Source organism: Parus major, chromosome 2 (assembly GCF_001522545.3).
Source record: "Parus major isolate Abel chromosome 2, Parus_major1.1, whole genome shotgun sequence".
Lineage (NCBI taxonomy): Eukaryota > Metazoa > Chordata > Aves > Passeriformes > Paridae > Parus > Parus major.
This window is the reverse complement of record NC_031769.1, coordinates 5,745,572-5,766,500: the sequence shown is the minus strand read 5'-3', so window position 1 is coordinate 5,766,500 and position 20,929 is coordinate 5,745,572. Positions and strand designations below refer to the sequence as shown.

At 41.4% G+C, this 20,929-nt stretch overlaps 1 protein-coding gene across 2 annotated transcripts in view; it reads left to right on the top strand.

Moving 5' to 3' along the window:
• Positions 1–13,246: 13,246 nt before the first annotated feature.
• Positions 13,247–20,929, top strand: part of XYLB (xylulokinase) — an 80,778-nt gene continuing 73,095 nt past the window's right edge. The window contains exons 1-6 of one of the 2 annotated variants that reach the window (XM_015619853.3): positions 13,247–13,378; positions 15,609–15,691; positions 16,509–16,578; positions 17,969–18,049; positions 19,251–19,337; positions 20,490–20,618. In XM_015619853.3, coding sequence (XP_015475339.1) covers positions 13,334–13,378; positions 15,609–15,691; positions 16,509–16,578; positions 17,969–18,049; positions 19,251–19,337; positions 20,490–20,618 — 495 coding nt within the window. In that variant the 5' untranslated portion in view covers positions 13,247–13,333. The remainder of the gene's footprint in view (positions 13,379–15,608; positions 15,692–16,508; positions 16,579–17,968; positions 18,050–19,250; positions 19,338–20,489; positions 20,619–20,929) is intronic. The other variant, XM_015619852.3, reaches the window with a different exon arrangement.

Here is a 20,929-nt window from a genome sequence, read left to right as displayed (position 1 = left end):
GAACACAGCCAAGTGCAGAAAAAGCTGGGTAATACTGGTTTATGTAGCAATCCTAATTCTTAAAGGCATGCTGTTGTGGAAGCATCCCCATGCCAGGAGTTCCTGGGAAATATTTTTCTTTTTTCCTGTGTATTTTGTGTCTTTCCCCCTCCACTCTCTCTTCCTTAACTTTCAGTTACATTCTTGCTGATGTTTCTTGGGGCAGTGGGATGGGAGGAGAGTATTTGTTAAGCTTTCATACTTTTGTGCTTATTGTTGCCTTTCAAATAATATGTTAAAAGTATTCAGGCCTGGGTGCAGAGTCAAAAAAATATGGGTCAGCAACACTTGGAATAGGGAGACTGGAGACATGAATGCCTTACTCTGATTCATTCAGGATTTCTGCTGTTCTGTAAAATGAAATAAACTACAGAAATAATAATTTTGTTAATGACAGCTGAGCAAACTCTTAAAATGCACGGTAAACTAAATTTTAAAACTTAATGAACTTTTAACAGTATTGTCTCATAATGAGGCAAAAATTTGAAAAATGTGTGGCTATCAGGTAAAGTATAAAGTTTTGCTGGGGCTGTGTACTGCAAGTTTTTGTCCATGAAATAGATCCATCAAGGGCCCAAGACACTAGTATGTGAAAAAAAATTGCTGTTAAACTGCAGTTTAGATACAATTGTGCATCTGCTCATTTTCATGCAGTGACACATTTTTGGTAAGAGTTTAAAAGGACTATCTCAAAACTAATTTGAGTAAACAGTCAGGGTTCTTTCCTAAGAGCCACTTTTAATGCAAACAGAGTTTTTGTAACTGAAATGTCATCCTCTACAGACAATTTACCTTTTGTGTGGCATAAACCAAGTAGAGAAATAAGGCTTGAAACCCAAACTGTTGATGGAAGGGGCAGAGAATTGTCAGGATGTTTGGCTAATAAATGCAGATTAATAAAGAAAGCAGCATTGATTTTTCCTAAAGACAAGGAGGAAAGGCACTGGGCACAGCTCTGACACTCTGGGAGAGTGGAGGCACCAAAGCATCCCACTGAGCTGGGATTGCCCTGCAGCAGCCCCGGGCACCCACCTGCACCCCATGGGATGGGCACAGTCTCCGGGGGATGCTTGGGGATCCAGCCAGCTGCTCCCTGAGCTCCTCCCCAGGAGCAAGGTGAGAGCTGCTGTCCTTGAGGTGAAGGGTCCGGAGTGGCTGGGCCGGGGGCACAACAGCAGTGGGTTCTGATGGAACCCGGGGTGTGGGGACACGGGAGCCAGGCGGGCACTTGTCACAATGGACAGTGCGATGTACGGCCAGAGGAAACAGCAGTGGGTTCCACGATGCTTTTTCCCATCTTTTGGGCTTCAGGCCCTGTGATACTCTTAGAACTGTGAATCTCCATTGCTGGAAGTGTAAGCTTTGATAGGTTTGTGCAAACATCTCCAGATGCAGTATCCTCCATCAGGCACAACAGAGGTCACAGAATCACAGAATATCGTGAGTTCTGAGGGACCCACAGGGGTGATGAAGTCTGAAGTGAATGGTCCATACAGGGATCAAACCCACAGCCTTGGTGTTATTAGATCAGCTCTAACCCGCTGAGTTAAAGTCAGTGGAATTGTACAGAAGATTAATGATTTGAAGTTGCCTTGAGTGAAAGAAAGTGGTAGCTTCTCGTAGAACTGGATAGCACTCATATTGCTTTGACAGTAGGCTTTTTTTTTATCCACTGGTCTCTTTTCAAGATACTTTGTGAGGGGATGTTTTATTTTTCTCGCTGAGAAGAGTTTGTGTCTAGAAGGACATAAACTGTAACTGTTAGACTGGTAATAACCACTCACTTATGAAAACTTGCACAGGTTTGTGGTGCTGTTGTGGCACAAGAGAAGTTCATCGAATCATGGAATGTTAAGGATTAAAAGGGATCTTAAAGACCATCTTGTCCCAGCTCCCCATGCCATGGGCTGGGACACTTCCTCAAGGAATTGTCCAACCTGGTCTTTAGCACTGCCAAGGCTGGGGAATCCACAGCCTTCCTGGGCAACCTGTTCCAATATCTCACCACCCTCACAGTAAAGAATTTCCTCCTAATATCCAGCCTAAACTTCCCCTCTATCAATTTGTACCCATTACTCCTTGTCCTGTCACTACAAATGCTGATGAAAAGTCCCTCTCCAGCTTCCCTGTAGGCTCCCTTCAGACACTGGAAGGTTGCAATGAGGTCTCCACACAACTTCCTCTTCACCAGGCAAGATGTTAAATCCCCTTTATAAAAATCAGTTGTGCTACTACAGTTACATCTGTGTAGTTGAAAAGGTTACATTCTCTGTGTGCACACACCTTAATAACAGTTACCATGTATGTATGTAACATATTTGTAACAGATGTGTTACACTCTGGTAAGGAAAGTGTGTTATTAGATGGTGTCAGGGAACAGAGTAATAAATTCCAAGTTTTGTTTTCTGACAAAATACTGAGAACCAACAGTATGTTGTTATTATAAAATGTATATATAATAAAAATATGCCATTTACTAAGACTCATTAAACAACAACAGAAATGAGCAGAGGTTGTATCAATTGATTTAAGTAGTTATAAAGATAATACAGATTATGTAGTCATGATATTCTGTAGCTAATAAAAGTAGTAAACCCTCAGCAGGCTGACCCATATAACTAGGAAGACTTCTTTGCTATTTTAAGTTTTAGTCAATTTTGTGGCTAACTTTTAGGTATTACTGAACATCTTCATTGTGAGACATATAAACCAAGCCTCCTTGCTGCTTCAGAAATTCTGGGCCCTTTCCTGTTTGGGAAAGGGTAAAAGTTCAGTTTGTTGCAGGCTGGTGTGCATTTTATAGCAGCAATCTGCTGATGTGCCCAAAGTGCTGCAGTGGCTGATTTCAGAGGAGGCTTTTGGCAGGAACTTGACACATTGCAGCCGAGACTGTTCAACACACTTGAGTTTCCCAGTTGCCTGAGCTGAGACAGTTCACTTGTTCCTTCATGCTCCTTGGATTGCATCGTAAATGAGTGACTGAATCAGGCTGAAATCCTGCAGATCCTGGGAATCCCCTTGGAAGTTCTGTGTCTGCAGGTGACAAGACTCCAGATATGCAGTGCACAGAGTTCTGGGAAGGCTTAGCAGGCTCACATGTGTAAGTCTGCTGTACCTGACTTGCTAATAATTACTCCTGCCTTCCCAATATGCTTGTGTCTTACAGTTGTGTTACCTGCCTCAGCTCAGTCCTTTCCTGCCTTAGCCAGGGAGAGAACAGTAAACACAGTACTCTGTCAAACCCTGTGGATAGTCTTGAAGTTGGCTTCTCTGTACCTCAGAAAAAGCATGTATCATGTTAGAATTGTTCTGATGTACAGAACAATTGGCTTTGTTAGATATACTTTGAAACTCTGCCTTCAGCAGTGACAAACACCTGCTACTAGCAAGCTGTGCCTCAATTGCCTTGTTTGTCCAGGGCTCTGAGTTGCTGTCACATGGAGTCTGCCTCTGGACCTTCAGGCGGTTGCCTTATACATTGGGACAGGAGATTCAATTAACTTCATTACAGTTTGAGCTGGCATTCAATACAAACATTATTAATGGTCATAAAAGTTACCCAACCTTTTTAAAATTCCAGTCACACTATTTGACTCTCTGACCTCCTGTGAAAGTGACTTGTGCAGCCTTCCTGTGTGTGGCAGGAGGAATTACTGGGATAGCATCCTTAAACCTGAGACATAAGCTCTGTCTTCAGGGATGTGAGCTTCGCTTCTCATTAGAAGAGCATTTAACATGTAACGAGTTTGTATTAGATCAGAAATTACTATTAATTATTTGTGCTGCGCCATTCCCTCAGGATCACGGAGAAGCCATCACATGTAGTCACATGAATGGTTTATACAAGTCAGTCTCCTCCCAAGCACAGGTAAGCTGCAGAGCCACAAACCAGGTAAAGGAGCCAGATGGCTGGTGAAACGAAGGGAATGAGTCCAGGTGGTACAGCAGAACACAGGAACTGTAAACAGGATTAGCTCAGCCAATCCCATATACATTTCAGTTTGTTTGCTTTTCAGGGAAAACTTGTGAACAGTCTTCTCAGAATTGTTAAGGCTGGAAGAAATCTGCAAGTCAACCCAGCACCACCACATTCACCATTAAACCATGTTCTCAGGTGCCATTCCCCAAGTGTTTTGTAAATACTGCTGGGGATGGTGACTCCACCACTTCCCTGGGCAGCCTATTTCAATGGTTTATAACCATTTCCATGAAAAAGTTTTCCTAAAATCCATTTTGAACCTCTCCTGGTGCAACTGGGGGTCATTTCCTCTCATCCTTGTTACCCAAGAGAAGAGACTGACCCCCACCTCACTAAGAGCTCCTGTCAGGGAGTTGTAGAGGGTGAGAAGGCCCCCCTGAGCCTCTTTTTCTCCAGACTGAGCCCCCATTTCAGGCCCATTCCCAGCTCAGTTGCTCTTCTCTGGACACGCTCCAGCAATGTCTTTCTTGTCATGACAGGCCCAAAACTGCCCACAGGATTTGGGATGTGATTGAATCAGTCTCTGGAGGTGTGTATGGGTTTGTGTGTGTGTATGTGCAGGTACACTTTGCCACCAGGGCATGTCTCTGTGTCTGCATGCACACACACACATATATATATGTGTGTGTGGTTTTTTTGTGAATAATTTGCAAACAGGATATGATTAATAAAATGAATTGCAGCTCTAATCTGCATGACATCAGAAAGTACATGAGGTTAATTGTGACTTTGATGTGTAGTGAGCTGCTGTAGTTAATCCTTATTATGCCACTGGTATAAACTTGAAAACAGATTACCCACAGGTTCTGTTCTTACATGATAGTGGAACAACTTCCTTTTAGGTATTGCCTGTTTAGGTATTACTCATAAATAAAAATAAATTCCTATTGTCATGCATGCACACCATGTGATTTCTTTTTAAATCAGCCAGTCAATCTTTAAACTGAGTTCCCTGAAGCTCCAGAGCCCTGTACACTTTCCCAGTACGCAGCAGGTGGCACTATTGGAGTGAGACTGAAATGTTAGAGATCTCCATTTGGGTTGCTCTATGTTGCTGAGGAGTTTAAGCTGCCAAGCCATTTTCTAGCACAGACACATGTATTTCTGAACAGCACTATAGGTTCTGAAAATTTATTGCCATGATTAGGTTTGTGTCAAAACTTGTTCATTTTTAATTGAACAAATTCTTGATCAAAACATCATCTGAGTGGTTTTCACTTGATTATCCACTGAATTCTGAAGTGCCCTAATTCCCTTAAGTCTTTTCTTTCCATCACAATGGAACCAATTCTTCATTTCCTTGAGGCAATAAAAAATTTGAGAATACTTCATAATCCAAAAGCTGTGGCTTTTAGAACCTGAAGTAGATGTTTACTGCCCTTGACCTTGGTTGCAAAATCTCATTTAAAAAGATGCAACTAATTTTATCTCATACTAATTAATTTCTGTGTAGTAAATTAGTTTTTTATTAAAAATTGTTTGGAGGACCTTTTAGGAATAATTGTTGATTTAAAGATAATTAAAAGTGCTCACAATGGTTAACTGACTGAATGCACTTCCTGTAACATTGGGTTTTACTGCACACCTGAGACTAGAGGTATATTATTCATAATATTCGTGTGCTGAATTATAGACATGTTCAGCACTGTTCATGGAGGTTAAAAAGAATACAAATGTCTATAGATTTTAACTGGCACTGAAAAGGAAAATCAAAGTAACTGTGATAATCCCCCTTCTCTAGCTTTCTACAGTGCCTTTAAAATTTTTATATAAGTGCAGTCTTGGAGTGTAAGAAAGTGACTGTTTTATTGTTAGAAAATGTAATAACACAAAGAAAGATAGAAACAAGGTGGCTGCTATTATTTGGATTCCAGAAAGTATTAGTAGAATCAATAGTAATTGTTTACTTTTTAGTGAGATTTTTGATAAGAGCACACACATTTCTATTGTTTGAAAGCACAGCCTTAAAGCATGCCCCAGTTATGGCTGTTGTGAGTAGAGCACAAGACTTTCTGATGGTGCAAGATTATTTCTGGTGCTCTCATCATGTCCTTGCTAATGGGGTGAAGGATCCCATGATGAAACTTTTCAAAATTATTTTGAGATGTTTCCTATTATCTGATCTTTCTTGTGTTTTCAGACCTAAAGGGTTCATGTCAAAGGAAGGGACCAGCTGTTGTTCACGTACCTCTGAAGGTTTGGTGAGCTTGGGTTGCATGTAGTCCATCTTGACATTTCCTAGATAGGATTCTAAATACCCCTTTTTATTCCTTGTGTCTTTAGGTAAATATAATTAGGTAATGTGTGTAGGAAGGCATATACCAAATATCTCTGATCCTGCACTCTGCCTGAGTGTCTCTAAAGTCTTGAACCAAGTTAACACTGAAGGTTTCATACCAAATATCTTGTACTTAACATGCTTTTGCCAAGAAAGGTTGGACCAGCTGATCTTTGAGGTCCCTTCCAACGTTGTATCCTGTGAGTCTATGATTTAGTACTCACTCATCTGGCTTTACAGGTGTGAGGAGCTTGGTGCTGTCCAGTCTCCTTTGCAGAACCACATTCTTTGTTGTTTTTTTTTCATTTTGTGAATGGTAAATGTGGTCAAACAGAAGTTACTGTATTCCTGCATGTCAAATTCAGTTGTGCTGCTCATGAGGAGTTAAATGCAGCAGATGTTCTGTATGTGTTTTTTGTACCTGACATAAGTAACATTTAAAACCCCCTTTCCTCTGTCTTCACTTGCTGAGGATTAAATTATATTCCTTTGGAGTGTTAGTTGCTACAGAAAGTAAACTAAAATGCTGAAATTTGCTTTGTTAGAAGGCTGCTCCCTCTGTTGGTTGTCTCATTGATAGGACTGGAAACTCTCCTGGGCAAACAACCAGCCTCCAAAATCGAGGGTCAAGAACTCTTCATTTCACAGCTCTGTTATCCCTGCCCACCAAGAATTTCTGAAATTCCCTTTTAGAAGTGATGATGTGCAGAGGCAAGTTTAAGAAGAGACTGAACATATTTACCAGTTAGAGATTTTAAACAAATAAACTTTTGAAATTTTCCCACACATTTCCCCTGGCATTCTTCTCTTCTATTGTAGTGTGTTTCTTGTTAATGGTATGTTCTGTTGTTGCCCAAGTTGATGGTTTGATCCAAATTACTGTCCTGCCCAGACCCTCACACCCCATGTTGTCAATCTACCCTGAGTCTCCTGTCAATCCTATCTTAGGGCCACCACATGCTTGGGATTCCACTTGTGAAATCTCCTAAATTTCAACATTTCATTAGTCCATATGACCCGATTTCCTCCCCTACCTCCCAAATTGGAAGATGATTTTGTGAACCTTGCCTTTTACCCTCCCCAGGATATCTCCCAATTAGCTGATGATTTGTACCCTCCCTTTGAACCACGTCCATATTTCAGCTGTTGCACACTTGCATTTTCTCTTTTGCCCCCAAGATTCCCCAGAGCAATAAATCCTCTATTACCCCATGAAAAAGACCTCCCTCTCATCCTTGTCTCCTCAGAGCTCAGACTGACAGCCAAAAAGCCGTAGAGCAGGTGCTCTAGTCACACCTTGGGTCATCCTGCTCCCGGGGATGTGAGTGACCCACTCCTGGTGTGGGCTGAAGTGACAGAGACAGATTAACTCCAGCCCATGTGTTACTCTTCTATACCAACTACTTTTCTGACTGTTTTCTATCCATGGAGCTATGAAGGCTACAGTTCTGGGATGTGAAAACAGCCTGTGGTTATTTGTTCTCCCAGGAGACATAATAGGCATATAGGAATTCTGTGGGAATTTCAAGCAGTTTCTAAAACAAATTGTATAAGCTATATAAATTTTCTTCCTTGATTTTTTCACCTAAAAACTACAGGATTTTGACTCACTTTGACTGCAAGAAGATTTTTGGTCGTTGCAGGATGGTGCTGAAAAGAGCAAGGTTTGTCCCTTATTAGTTTCCAATTCAGCCATTGTTTGAGGAGGAACGAGTTTATCTTTGATTGCTTTTAATCAATAAGATGTACTTATCTGTAAGTGAAGTTTGATAAGAATCAAGTACAGGGTGAAAGAAGTGGTTAATCTGTTGTTAATGAAAAGTTTTATCTGGATGACACCATCTTGCTTCTGAGATATTTGCTTTTGAGCACTATAACACAAACTACTTTGGTATTCATTGTCAAGAAACTCTACTGGGTGCATAAGTTAACTTTAATAAGCCTTGCAAATGGCTGTGGTTAGGATAGTCCTCCAAAGAGGACTGTTACTATTGTGAGAATGAATATGGGCTTGAAGTCTGTGCAGAGGAGGAAAGTATCCTAAAAATAATTTGTTATTCAGAAGCATCCTTTCCTTCTCTTCCATGCAGAAATCTCATGAGGACTTTGTACTGCACTTCATAATCACTGGTAGCCTAATTGAGTCAAGGAAATTACATCTGTAAAACTAGAGTATATAAAACCAGATACAATTCCACAGTGCCTGATTCAGTACCCACTGAAATCAAAACATCTGCTGAATTCAATGGAAGGGAAACTGGAGTATTTTCAGTACATGATCAAACAGAAGCTGCAAATTGACCAATGCCCATGAAACTGATGGTATTGTTGAGATTGTGTAGTTGAGCCATCATTTAAATTCTTCTCTTCTACCTACCCATTATTTGTGTGCTCGTGTGTGCTTTTATATGGAATCCTGCACCAGTTCCTCGTGAGTTTTCTGTAAAGGGCCTTAACTGGTTAATGCAGTACCACACCTGGCATATTGAATATGCACATGTCAAAAAACTAAATCAGCCAGTGAGTTTGTGGAGTAATTACTATACTTAAATAATCTACATTTTTAGTCTCTGTGCAACAACTGTGCTCTGGGCTTCGTTTTGTGGAACTCATTCACAGGGATTTTGCTGGATCTTTGTATGTGCCTTCAGAGAATCACAGAGTGGGTCAGGTTGGAAGGGACCACAGTGGGTCATCTGGGCCAACATCCCTGGTCAAGGGTTGCCCTAAGTCACATTGCACAGAACTGTGTTCAGATGGTCCTGGAATGTCTCCAGTGAGGGAAACTCCACAACCACTCTGAGCAGCCTGCACAGCAACAAAGTTCTGCCTTACATTCAGGTGCTCACAGTACAGTCAGTAAAGAACCACCCACCTCAATACATTGCTTTTAAGCATCAAGTTCTTATTCTTACAGAGTGAATAATGAGACTTTCCACTGCATTTGGAGGTACGGACAAAGATAATGTTTACCACAAGATCATGTGCAAAAATAACTTCAACAGATAAACACATATTTAGGGAAAGAAAAACACTTTTGGTGTTACAAGGACATCTCAATAAAGCAGAAATTTCATCTATTAATTTTTGGTCCGGTGGTATTTTTTATTCTCAGTACTTGGTTAAACATTGCTGGGGATTTTGTGATAAGAGTACTTGCAATGCTGAGTAGAAAGGCAATGACCTTTAGAGCATTGCCATTGTTCAGATTTTGTTCTAGCAGGTAGTTCTAGTGCTCAGGCTCAGAGATTATTTATTTTTTTAACGTGATGTGTTAATATGTTATTGTTGTGTTACTTGGAGCTTAACATTGCAAACATCTCCCACCTCATTAGCAGCAGTGCAGGTGACTCAGGTTACTTGGCAAAAAGGCTGGCTTGCATCTGACCCAGCTAACTGTGTTTAATGTTTCTGAGGCTAATTAAAGAGCCACAAGATTTCTTGTTGGGAAAAGGATAATTGTGCTGGCAGACTTAACAATGCCTGTACTAACATGGGCTGCTCTGGTTTATTGCACGTTCATTACTTAAGTCTCTATTTGCACTGACTCTTGCCTGTCCCATTGTTTCTGCTGGGCCCACCTATGCTGATCCCCCAGTGTGGAATACCTGCTTGGGGCTTGGAAACACTTGGCTGTCCTGCTACTTAAAATAACTAGTTAAGTGCCCAAAATCTACTTCTGGAAGCGGAAAGATTGTTAGCTTTGTAGTTACCTATGGGCTTCTTGTGGAGGTGTGAGTCCTTCCACATCCCATTAAATTATGTAGCTGGTATAAATCAGATTAGCTGGACTGCTGTCAATACAGTCATCCTAATTTATAGCAAAGGTCTGGTCTATCTGCTCTTTAGCTTGGCATGTCTCAGATGATGTGATGATAATGAAGCCTGGAATTTAGGCTATCACTGTTTTCGAAGGAGTTCCCCTGTGCAAAGCTGAAGAGTGCAGTTAAATCTAAGTTTGTATCAGGGTGCAGCTGAGATCAGAAGCAGGTTTTGATACTGGAAGTGAGAATAAAAAGTGAAAAATCTCAGTATGTAGGAATCTAGAATACAGTTAATTTATAGTTTGCAATGAATTGATATAAATGTGCAGTTGCAGTTAACTTGACAGTGAGGTAAGAAAAAATAGCTTTAATTGACGTTCTAGTTGTAACTTATCTAAACAGCCAGGGGCCTAGGAAAGCATGGAAATATTGCTTCTCCATCAGGTCAGAAACTAGTTAATAGGAAAAGGGGAATAACTTGCTTTTCCCTTTACTCTGCTCCATGTGTCTTGAGTGATTAATCTGTGCTTTGCCTCAAGCTGTTAATCTGCAGTGGTGACATTTCAATTATAAACGGGATTTTGTCCATCCCCTCTGGAAATTCTGGATTTGTCAGTGCTAAAACATCACTAGTACATGAATGCAACTTCACTGATAAATGCACAGCTAAACCTTCTTTGCTTTCAGGAATCATTTTTGGAAGCTATGGCAGTATCTGTAGGCATGAATTTAAGTCCAGAAAGAACAGCAGCAATGAACATTTTCCATACTCAAACAATAAATTTCAAATAATTCCAAACTCAAAATAAATTTGAGACAATGCTGCCTTGATAAAAAGATGGGCAACAGACTGACTGAGTAAGGCATTGATTCTCCAAACTTCCTTACTTTCTTTTGAGAAACATGAAAAGTGAAAGCAGCAAAAATAACATTTCCAAGTTGTCCTTCAGTGGATTCTCCTCCTGACTTGTCTTGGCCCCTTGTTCCTAATCAAGGAGACTGATGATACAAGGGAGGTTATTCCAGCCCCAGCTTTTCTGTGCTGTTTAAGTCAAGCAATTTGTTGTTTTTTTGGGAGTATTCTGATCTGATTGCTGAAGAATATAACTAATTCTTACATCCTCAAAAGTTTGGGGTTTTTTTTAATTTATAAACTCTGGTTCCCTTTCTACTAGCCAATACCCCCTTTAAAAAAATTAAAATCCACAAATTTCTCTTTTTCAGAAGTCATTCATTGTTCTTTATATTCAGACTTACAGACTTAAATTTCTATTTGTTTTTTCAAATCTTTTGAAAATTGAAGCCCTTCAAGCCTCAGCCTTTGAATCTGTTATTGTTTACAGGGACTGCAGCCAATGAAAGGGCTGAGCAAACCTCTCCTCTCTGGCTCACCAGCCACATTCAGCATTAATAAAAAACCCAGCTTCTGTGTGTTATTTGATCCTTTATTCTGGTATAAATTACACTGAGGAAACAGTTCTTGGTAACATTTCAAAAACCTTATTTCCTTCACAGCCACTGGTTAAGTGAGACCTTTGTTCAGGACAGGTTCATCCAGCGTGAGCTCTTCAGGGGCAGGCAAATTCCACCACTACATGGTGGGCCATTGTTCTAAAGGTTGTTCTTCACAACAATAACTAGAAATATTGAAAGTATAAGTCTGTGGGTGATAGGGCTTTGGAAATCACTGAATATATTTTTAAATGCTCAGTCCATGACAAAATTTTATAATATTTTATAATTAGAATCACAGAATGTTCTGAGTTGAAAGAGACCCACGTGGATCATCAAGTCCAACTCTTAAGTGAATGGCTCATACAGGGATCAAAGCCACAACCTTGGCATTATTAGCACCATGCTCTGACCACCTGAGCTATCTCAAATTAAGTGTTTGTACTGTAAAAATTGTTTAAGATCCTGGGCATGCAAAACCTATTTGACTTCATTAAGGCTCTGCTGAGATACTGCCTTGACTGCGGAATGGAAGTGTATTTCAGATGAGTCTTCTTTTGATTTAGGAATGCCACTTTGCTTGTCACATGCTACGGCAGATAATGCAAAATCCTAAAACCTCCCCAACCCTCCCAAGTGAAAAAAGGCAAACTAGAAAACAATACTTCAGCCAAAGTAACAATACTGTGCTTTCTAATGGAATGCTGTGTGTGTTTGTGCTGATTAGAGTGTGATACCACAACAGGGCTGTGGGATATTAATTGCAGTAATGGGATATTAAAATTTAATTAATTCCTTGGGACTGTGGCTTGATGTTGCTCATTTTGATTTGTTTCTGGTTCCTGGGTGATTCCTGCATGGCAGCTCTGGTGTTCTCTCACTGGTCTGGGTGCTTCCATTGGGGGTCCCCGTGTATTGGTGCTGGTTATCTGTGCTCAGCTGCCCCATGCACTACCCTGGCACCCTGGTGTGACCCAGAATCACATCATCCCACCATCCCATCGACCTGATCCCAAGCCCCTCAAGATTTGAACAAGGATTTGTGTCAAACTTTGCAGATTTTTTTGTTTTGTTTTGTTTTGTTTTGTTTTGTTTTTTTTTTTGAGTTGCTAGCCATAGCTGTAGCTGGACAGTTATGATTAAGCAACTGCATTGTGAATTCCGTATGCTTGGCTAATCTGTTGTTTTAAGGAAAGGGAAGACAGTCCCAAGATTAATGGGCTGGACAAGAGCCACCAAAAGTGAATTCAGCAGAACTGAGCAGTAACTGAGGGAAAAGTGATTACAGCAGTGGGTAATTGTGACCATCAACTCATGGACCACTTGCTCAAAACGGACGCCAAACTCGGATGCAGGGAAAAGTCCCGTAATTTGTAACCAATGAAAGCTGCCGCCTTTGTTAAAATGTATACTCAGTGTAAAGTTTTAACGACCTGTGCGCCAGCCTTTTGCGGGTTAGCACGCAGCTCCTGGCTCTGCGCAAACCATAACGAAGGGACAGCATCACCTCTCCCCGGTGTGTGAATTGGGGCTGCGCAGCAGGGAACGGGCCCGCGTTCGGGACAATCCCATGGCAGCATCACCCCACCATGGCCTCGATCCACCACCACATGGCCCCCGAGCTCTTCCCGGCCCCTCCGTGCGAGGGATGGAGCGCTCGTCCCGCTCCCTGCTCCCTGAGCACTCATTAACCGCGGTGCTGCCGCTCCGCTGGGCTGGGCCGGCGGCTCCTGCCCGGGGAGGCCGGGCCGGCAGAGCCGCCCCCTTCCCGGTTCCTTCCCGGTCCCTGCCCCAGCTCTCCGGCGAGGGCCGTGCCGTGCCATGGCCGCTCCCTGCTACCTGGGCTGGGATTTCAGCACGCAGCAGGTACCGCGCACCTCCCCCGCCCCTCCCGTGCTCTCTCCTCCCTCGGCCGGGCGGCGGGGCCGGGGGCGCCCCGGCTGCTGCGGACCCTGCCCGCTGCGGGGCTGCGCTGCCCGCTCCGGCTCCGAACGCACCCGGGCTGCGGGCACGGGGCTGCTCCGGCGGGATGCGGGGATGCGCTCGGCGCTCCCCCCGCCACCGGCGCCGCCGAGCAAGATCTGGGCCAGGCCTTCCTTCTCTCGGCCGCTTCCGTCCCCTCCCCGCGCCTTCCGTCCCCGCTCTCCTGCTTCTCGCCGCGGGGTTGCCGTGCCCGGCTGCTCGCGGTCCCCGGGCCGTGCCCCCCGCCCGGGGCTCGCACCCGCTGCAGCCCGACACGGCTGATGCCAAATTATTCACAGGATCACACAATCCTTAGGGTTGGATTGCCCGGAGACGTTGTGGAGTCTCCGCCACTGGAGATAGATGTCTGTGCAGAATCATGTGCCGTGTGCTTAGGGACGAGCCTCCTAAGGCAGGGAGGTTGGAGCAGACGATCCACTGTGGTCCCTCCAACCTGACCGATTCCGTGAGTCTGTGATTATCTCTGCAGATAATCAGTTCAAACCTCCTGCCAAGGCAGAGTCACCTGGAGCAGGTGACACAAGAATATGTCCACGTGGGTTTGAAATGTCTCCAGAGGGGGAGACTTCATGTCGTTCCTGGCTATCCTGTTCCAATGCTCTGCCACAGTCAATGTAACAAAGTTCTTCCTCATTTTGAAGTGGAACTTCCTGTGTTTTAGCTTTTGGCCATAATAATTCCAAGCTATTTGTGTGTTTTAAGAAGTCCATGACCTCCACACAGTGCATGTACCTGGTTCCCATATCCCCTTCACCTTTGTCCCTTTCTGTTTGCCATCTGAAGCAGTGGGTTGTATGTCCAAACGTGTCCTGCTTCCCCATCCTGCTAGGGATTGGTTAAATCCTGGAGAATAGTGCTGTGGCCCTTCTCTATGTGCAGGCTGCATAAAGACCCCTCTGCCTGCTGCTTTGGGAGCTGGGATTCCCACCCAAACCTGGCTTCCCAATGTCCTTGTGCTAATCAAGACTATGAACACGGATGCTCAGGTTTCTGCTTGAAATTCTGATTTGTTGGCACAGCTGGGTATTGCTGCACTGCAAATAGAAACTCTGCCCAAGTTGTGCAGAGGTCTGAATATGTTAAAAATAGGTGCTCAAGCATAAATCACCATTATGGTTGTGCTGAAGTTTAGGAGCTTGAAAAGACACATCCAGGTTAGGTTGATCAAGTGTTTTCACGGGGACGTGCTGCAAGCAGAGAGCCAATTAGGCTGCAGTGGGTCAGAGCCATTTTTAAGCTAGTGCAGGTTGGTAATGAGTTGTGCCAGGGCATAGATAATGGCTCTACGCTACTGTGGTAAAAATGGGGATGGCCTTGTTATTTGAATGCAGCTCCTTGAAATGACAGCCTTTGTAGGGTTTTTTTTATCAATTCCTTTAGCAGCAGTTTGCACTTTCCCCCTGGTTGAAATAGGCACAGAATGTGAGCTTCCCTCTTGCTTTTCTTCTCAGCTCTTACTGTCTTTCTTCAGAACTAGGTGAACTTAAATAAAGACAGATGAGGAAAGGTTGTGGTACCCTTCTAATTCATGCTTACAAGAGGGCTCAGCTTTATGGAGCTGGCCATGTTGCTTTCTGTTGCAGTAGCTCAAAATACATTTGTGTAATGCCCTCTGAGCTTTGCCAAATGGGCAGAGTTTGATTTACTCACCATCTGGGGAGCAGAAAAAGTGTTCAAGATACCCTAAAGGGTCTGTAAGGTTCCTTGGTAAGATGAGGCAAAAAAAGGAGGTGACAAAAAAGGAGGGTGTATGACGCCTTTAATCTGAGATACTGTATTCTTTGGAGGAATTGGAAAAACTGGCTACTGTGATGCAAGCTATGAACCTGGTAATATGTTTGTTCTTTAACACATGCCTGTAGCCCAATCTTGTGCATTGCAGGAGAAAGAAAATACAAAAAACCCCACATGTTTCTGAGTAGGTGACATGCTGGAAAATAACATAATAACTTGTTTAATGTAAAATTATGCCCTACTTTCAGTGAGTTGTATGGATTGGGGTGATTTTTTTTTCTTTTCATTTTGTCTGTGGGAATTAAATTATTATAAATGAGTCATCAGTGCTATTCAATTATTGCTAGATTTTGTTAACTTCCTGTTTTATCTCTTCTAGTTGAAAGTCATTGCTATTGATGAACAGCTGAGGGTCATTTACGAGGATAATGTTCATTTTGATAAAGACCTTCCAGAATTTAAGTAAGGCTTTTTACATTTTATATTTTACTTGGGTAATAATAAAGCTTTGGAGATTGGGGTGAGGGGACTGTTACCCTATTTGGTCTCACTGATATGTGTGGAGGAATAGAAAAAGTCATGCCAGTTCCTGTTTCTCACTCTGCAAGGGTAGTATATGCTCTTGCCTTCCTTGCATTTAAATGTAACAAGAGCTCCCAATAGGAAATAAATTAAGAAAATATACCCCAAAATATTATGTATAAATAAACCATTAATTTTCTTTTGGAACTTCAGACTTGTGGACATGTGTGTGTGGGATGCTCTCAGAACAGCAGGTAAATTGCATGAGGGGAACATATAAAAGGCATTTGGAGATAAATTCAGTTGTTAAGATATAGGATGACAGTATTTGCTTACTTAAACAATAGGCTAGAATTGACAAATGTCATCCTCCAGTCACGAGTTTCTATAATACACATTTATTTACTTGATGGTTTAACAGCAAAAATTGAACTTCATCTTTGAGGTTCAAGTCACTAATTGTGACAGAAAAAACTATGAATTACATGGAGCCAATGAGCAGTATCAGCAATGGATTTTATCCCAGATCTTCAGGATCAGGGCCTTTCCTTGAAAATCACTTATTTTGCAATTGGGTCAAATATGTCACCTCCTAGGAGCTGGCTTTTACTTTTTCATGTTTCAAACACCGATCTGTGCTCTTAACATAAAAGCATTGCAAATTCTCTTTGGTCATTAATGAACTTGAAGAACTGTGCTTGGCAAGGGAAAAAAAAAATTGCTGAATTTACCAAGAGAAAATCCTGTTTTTCTGTAGGACTCAAGGTGGAGTCTATATTCACAGTGACAGACTGACAGTCACTTCACCAGTGCTTATGTGGGTCAAGGTATGAATAGCCTTTATATGGATCAAATTTTTCCTTGCTGTTACAGAAATGAAAGTTTATTGTGAGAATAGTGGAACCCATCACTCAAATCAATATAGTCCTTTTGCTTACATTCTGTTTCTTTGAAGTGTTGTTCTATGTCTTTGGTATGCAAATAGTAATGCTATCAACAAACATAGTAGAAATTGCTAACATTTTGATGGGTTTTTTTTGTTTGTTTCTTCACTCACTACTATTACAGCATTCTATGTGTGAGATATTCCTTCCTGACTTTTCTTCATTTGATATAAAGACTGTTTTTTTCCCCCCATACACAAATAGGGCAGCTGTCACTTTGCCTTCCTGAAATCTGTGTTTTTGTAGCTCCCAGGTTACTTAAACTATTTTGTTTAGAATAAGCTTTGCTCACCAGTTGATGTTACAACTGGTAAGTGGTAAAAGGGCAATTTATTCACTGATCCACAGTAAGTTTGACTGATGTTTATTTTGAAGTACCAATTTTTTTCTATTTTAAAATAAGGCCTTCCTTACTTCTGTGCAGATTCTGCAACACTTACATGGTACTATGTAAATTTGTCTCACTAGAGGGATTTGAATTGTTAAAATATTTGAAAGGTCACAGAACCCCCAGTTGGTGATCCACAGTAGCTGACAAAGGTTTGGTAAATTTGCTTGCAGCTGGTTTTTTGAACCATAATGAAGAGGAACTGTTGTAATTATTAAATTAATAATATGATGAGATAGGTATATATGATGTTTCTTTGGAAGTCTTGCAGTGGTTCATTTGTCAAGAGAGTCTGGGAAATGCTGATCTAAATTAAACTATTTAAAGATATGGTTTTAAACTTCAGGAAAATGTGTAAAGAACAAAATTTACCTAGATGCTTGAAATCACATGCTAAAATCACTTGAATTATCTGTCTGTTAAACAATCTGTGAATTTGTTGACACTGGAGGCACTGATATTGAGCTTGTCATCTTGTAGGATGGGGTGAAGGGTGTACCCTATTAAGATTTCATGGATTTTCAAAAGTAAGAACAGAAAAATATAATCTTGCTTTGTGTCTAGCGCTCTTAAAGTGCTTTTTAATTAATTGGAATTCTTAAATTTTTTGCCTCTTATTTAGGATTTAAAGAATGGATCTTTGTGATTCAGTTTCTTTAAAGATCTTATTTTTCCTGTGTGACTCAACTTTTCTTTTATGGACTCTCACTTAATAAATTAATTTATGCAGATTTTTGAGAAGTCCATAGTCATTAACTAATTTTTCATTATCTGCCAATGAACTCTTATCAGTGATGACATGAATTTACTGTTTAATTCCAGATTGTGAGTATGCATAATTTGATAGCTCGTTACTGTCATTCGTGATTCTGTTTGTTGTTGTAGGCTCTGGATATGATCTTGGAAAAGATGAAGTCTTCAGGCTTTAACTTCTCTCAGATCAGAGCTTTGTCTGGTGCTGGCCAGGTTAGTTTGTACAGAAAAGTTCAGTTTTACTGCATTTATTTGACAAAGTATAAGGTAGAGTGATAAATTTAAACAATTGTATGGCAGAAGACTGTAAAGGCATAAAATAAGATCTCAACTTCTACATAAGCATCCACTGACATTCCTCAGGGGAACCAGATACCTGAAGCACACACAACAATCACTAGAAGATTGTGGGAGTGGAGGATGAGGTTTATTGCTGTGCAATTATTTAGATCAGCATAGTGCAGAACTGCTTGGCTTCACTTTGTTTTAATTCTTTGTTCATTTTGAATTTTAGTGGATCCAGGTGCTTGTGGAAAATGGGGTAGGAGAAACAGCAAGGAGCAGTTTGCTAAAAGCACAGTAACATCCTACTGAGCAGTTTCTTGTTGGCTAGGACAGGCATCTGCCCAGAAACAGCAAAAATTATGCAGAAATTACAAAAATGCTGTTGTGATTTAGCCTGTAGTGCATAATGCCTTTTTTTGAGATTTATAAAACCCACCCTGACTTTTAGTCAGTTGTCTGGTCTCCTCCTGGTACTCCAATGAATCAACTAAAGCTTTTATAACTTTCACAGATGATATTCAGGGTGAAGACAGCACCAAAGCAATAGCTAATTCTGATGTACGAGGTTTAGGTTATTCATCTTGATGTATCTGTGACTAATTAATCAAAACCCTTGCTTTTATCTCCATGTTTCATTGATTGCAGTTGAAAGTCTGAACAAAGTGTCTGAAAATCAGAGCTGGTATTCTTCAGTGGAGCACAAGCTGGGGACTGCCAAGTAACCCCACCTTACTCCAGTGAAAAAAGGGAGCACATTTCCAGACTTCCCCTATTCCCTTTATTTTGCCTTCCTCCAGCAAGGGGGGCAGGCTTGTAATAGCACAGAACTAAACCTTGACTGTGGAGCCCTGGCTGCAGCTCAAAGAACCCTCAAATAACTATCTAATGCCATTAGCAGTACAATAATTGTTCCCACTAGAAAATTCTGTAGTTCAAAATAATGTTCTGGTTTAGTGTCTGCTTTGCTCAGTCTTACATAAGAGTTTTTAATGAGACCCTTGATTTGAAATGGGCCATTTTTTGGTGCTAGTTTGGAGAAAGTTCTTTTGTTCCCTAGAGTGTAAGATCAGGGTATGAACTTTGAGGCTTGGGAGGGCATCTCCATCCCCTGTTTCTGTATTTCCTACAGCAACATGGGAGTGTGTACTGGAAAAAAGGAAGCATCCAGATTTTAAAGAATGCATCATCTGAACTGCCTTTACATCAATCACTAAAGGTAAGATGCACAAAAGCTCTGAAGGGAGGGCTACATTGTCCTTTTTCTGATCCTTACACATTGTTTTTCTTCTTCCTCTTATTTGTCTGGGCTGCAAGCTCCTCCAGCATAAATGAAGTGTAGTAGTTATTCCTTCAGTTGCAGGGCTTTTGACATTTTATTTTTTCCTGAATGACAGTATGTTCTGCTTTAAAGGCTTGCAGGTGCCAGTGGGTATCCCCACAGAATCTTTCTGTGTCAAAGTAACAGTCTCTTTGTTCTTCTAGAAAATGTAATATTTTTGTAAACAATCTGTAAATATTTTACATTTTTAATATATTGATATTAACAAAAAAATTGTGGTGGAAAAGACCACACTGTAACTGAGTTTCCTTGGAGGATGTGCAAATGATTTCATAAGAAAATATATCTATTTTAAAAAGACCAGTTTACATTTACCTCTGAAAAATGTAAGGGTAATGTTGTGTGGACTTAAAATCCTAACCAAGTACCTTGTTGAACCTCAGCATTTTGTATGTGTCTGATTGCTGAGCTTTGAACACACACTTGACAAGCTGTTATTCAAAAAAAAAAGCCTGTGAGGACTTAGCTTTCTTCTGGAAGACCCTTTTTTCCTTACTTCAGGGTCAGAAAGGACAGATTTATGTTGAAAGGGAGACTTTTGTGTAACTGATGTGTTAAATCATTGGTTTTGTAACCATCTCATCTGTGCAAAACTCATGGAAATAGCATTAAAATGAGGGAATAAATGGCATATTAAGCCTCAGTTGTATTTCCAGGTGGCTATGCATTAAAGACAAATGTGTTAGTAGAGCTGTAGGAAGATAATCTGATGGTTTGCAGAGTTCTAAAAGGGGCTGGGGTTTTGGCTACCAGAGGATGTACTGAGACATCATGCTGCAGGGTCTGTGAAGTGACAGCAGAAAAAGAATGTTGTTTCCCACTGAGGTAAAATATGGGCTGAACTTTTCATCACTGGCCAACATTCTACCCAATATCTGATATCTGATTTCTGTAATTGCTGAGAGAATGGCAGAAGGCATGTCAGAGAACTGAGCTGGGAGCTGATACATAGGGCTGCTGTATTTTTATTGCTCTAGCAGGGACTTCTCAGAGATCAGACTTCCTAATAAAGGGTGTTCTTTATGACAGGGCTGTTTCTCAGTCAGTAACAGTCCCATCTGGATGGATTCCAGCACAACCTCCCAGTGCAGAGCGCTGGAGAAAGCCATGGGGGGAGCCCAGCCCCTGGCGAGTGTCACTGGCTCCCGGGCCTATGAGGTAAGGAATGGATGGGGAGAAAGTTCCCAGCAGAATCTTGTGATAGAAACAATTCTATCCTCACAGGGAACTGCAGCAGGTAACCATAAGCCATTAACTATGAAAGACAGAGCTTTTGAAGAAACTCCAAACATTGCTTTGCATTAGTCTCACAAAGGAAGATATGGAAATTTTATGGTGAAATGAACCAAACACTGGAAATTTTGAAGCAGGAGGCAGTTGGAGTGAGCATTTGGCCAGTGGTTGGGTGACCATGCTTAATGTCTCAGGGCTGGTTGTTCCCTGGGAACAGCTTGTGTAGCCACATTTCT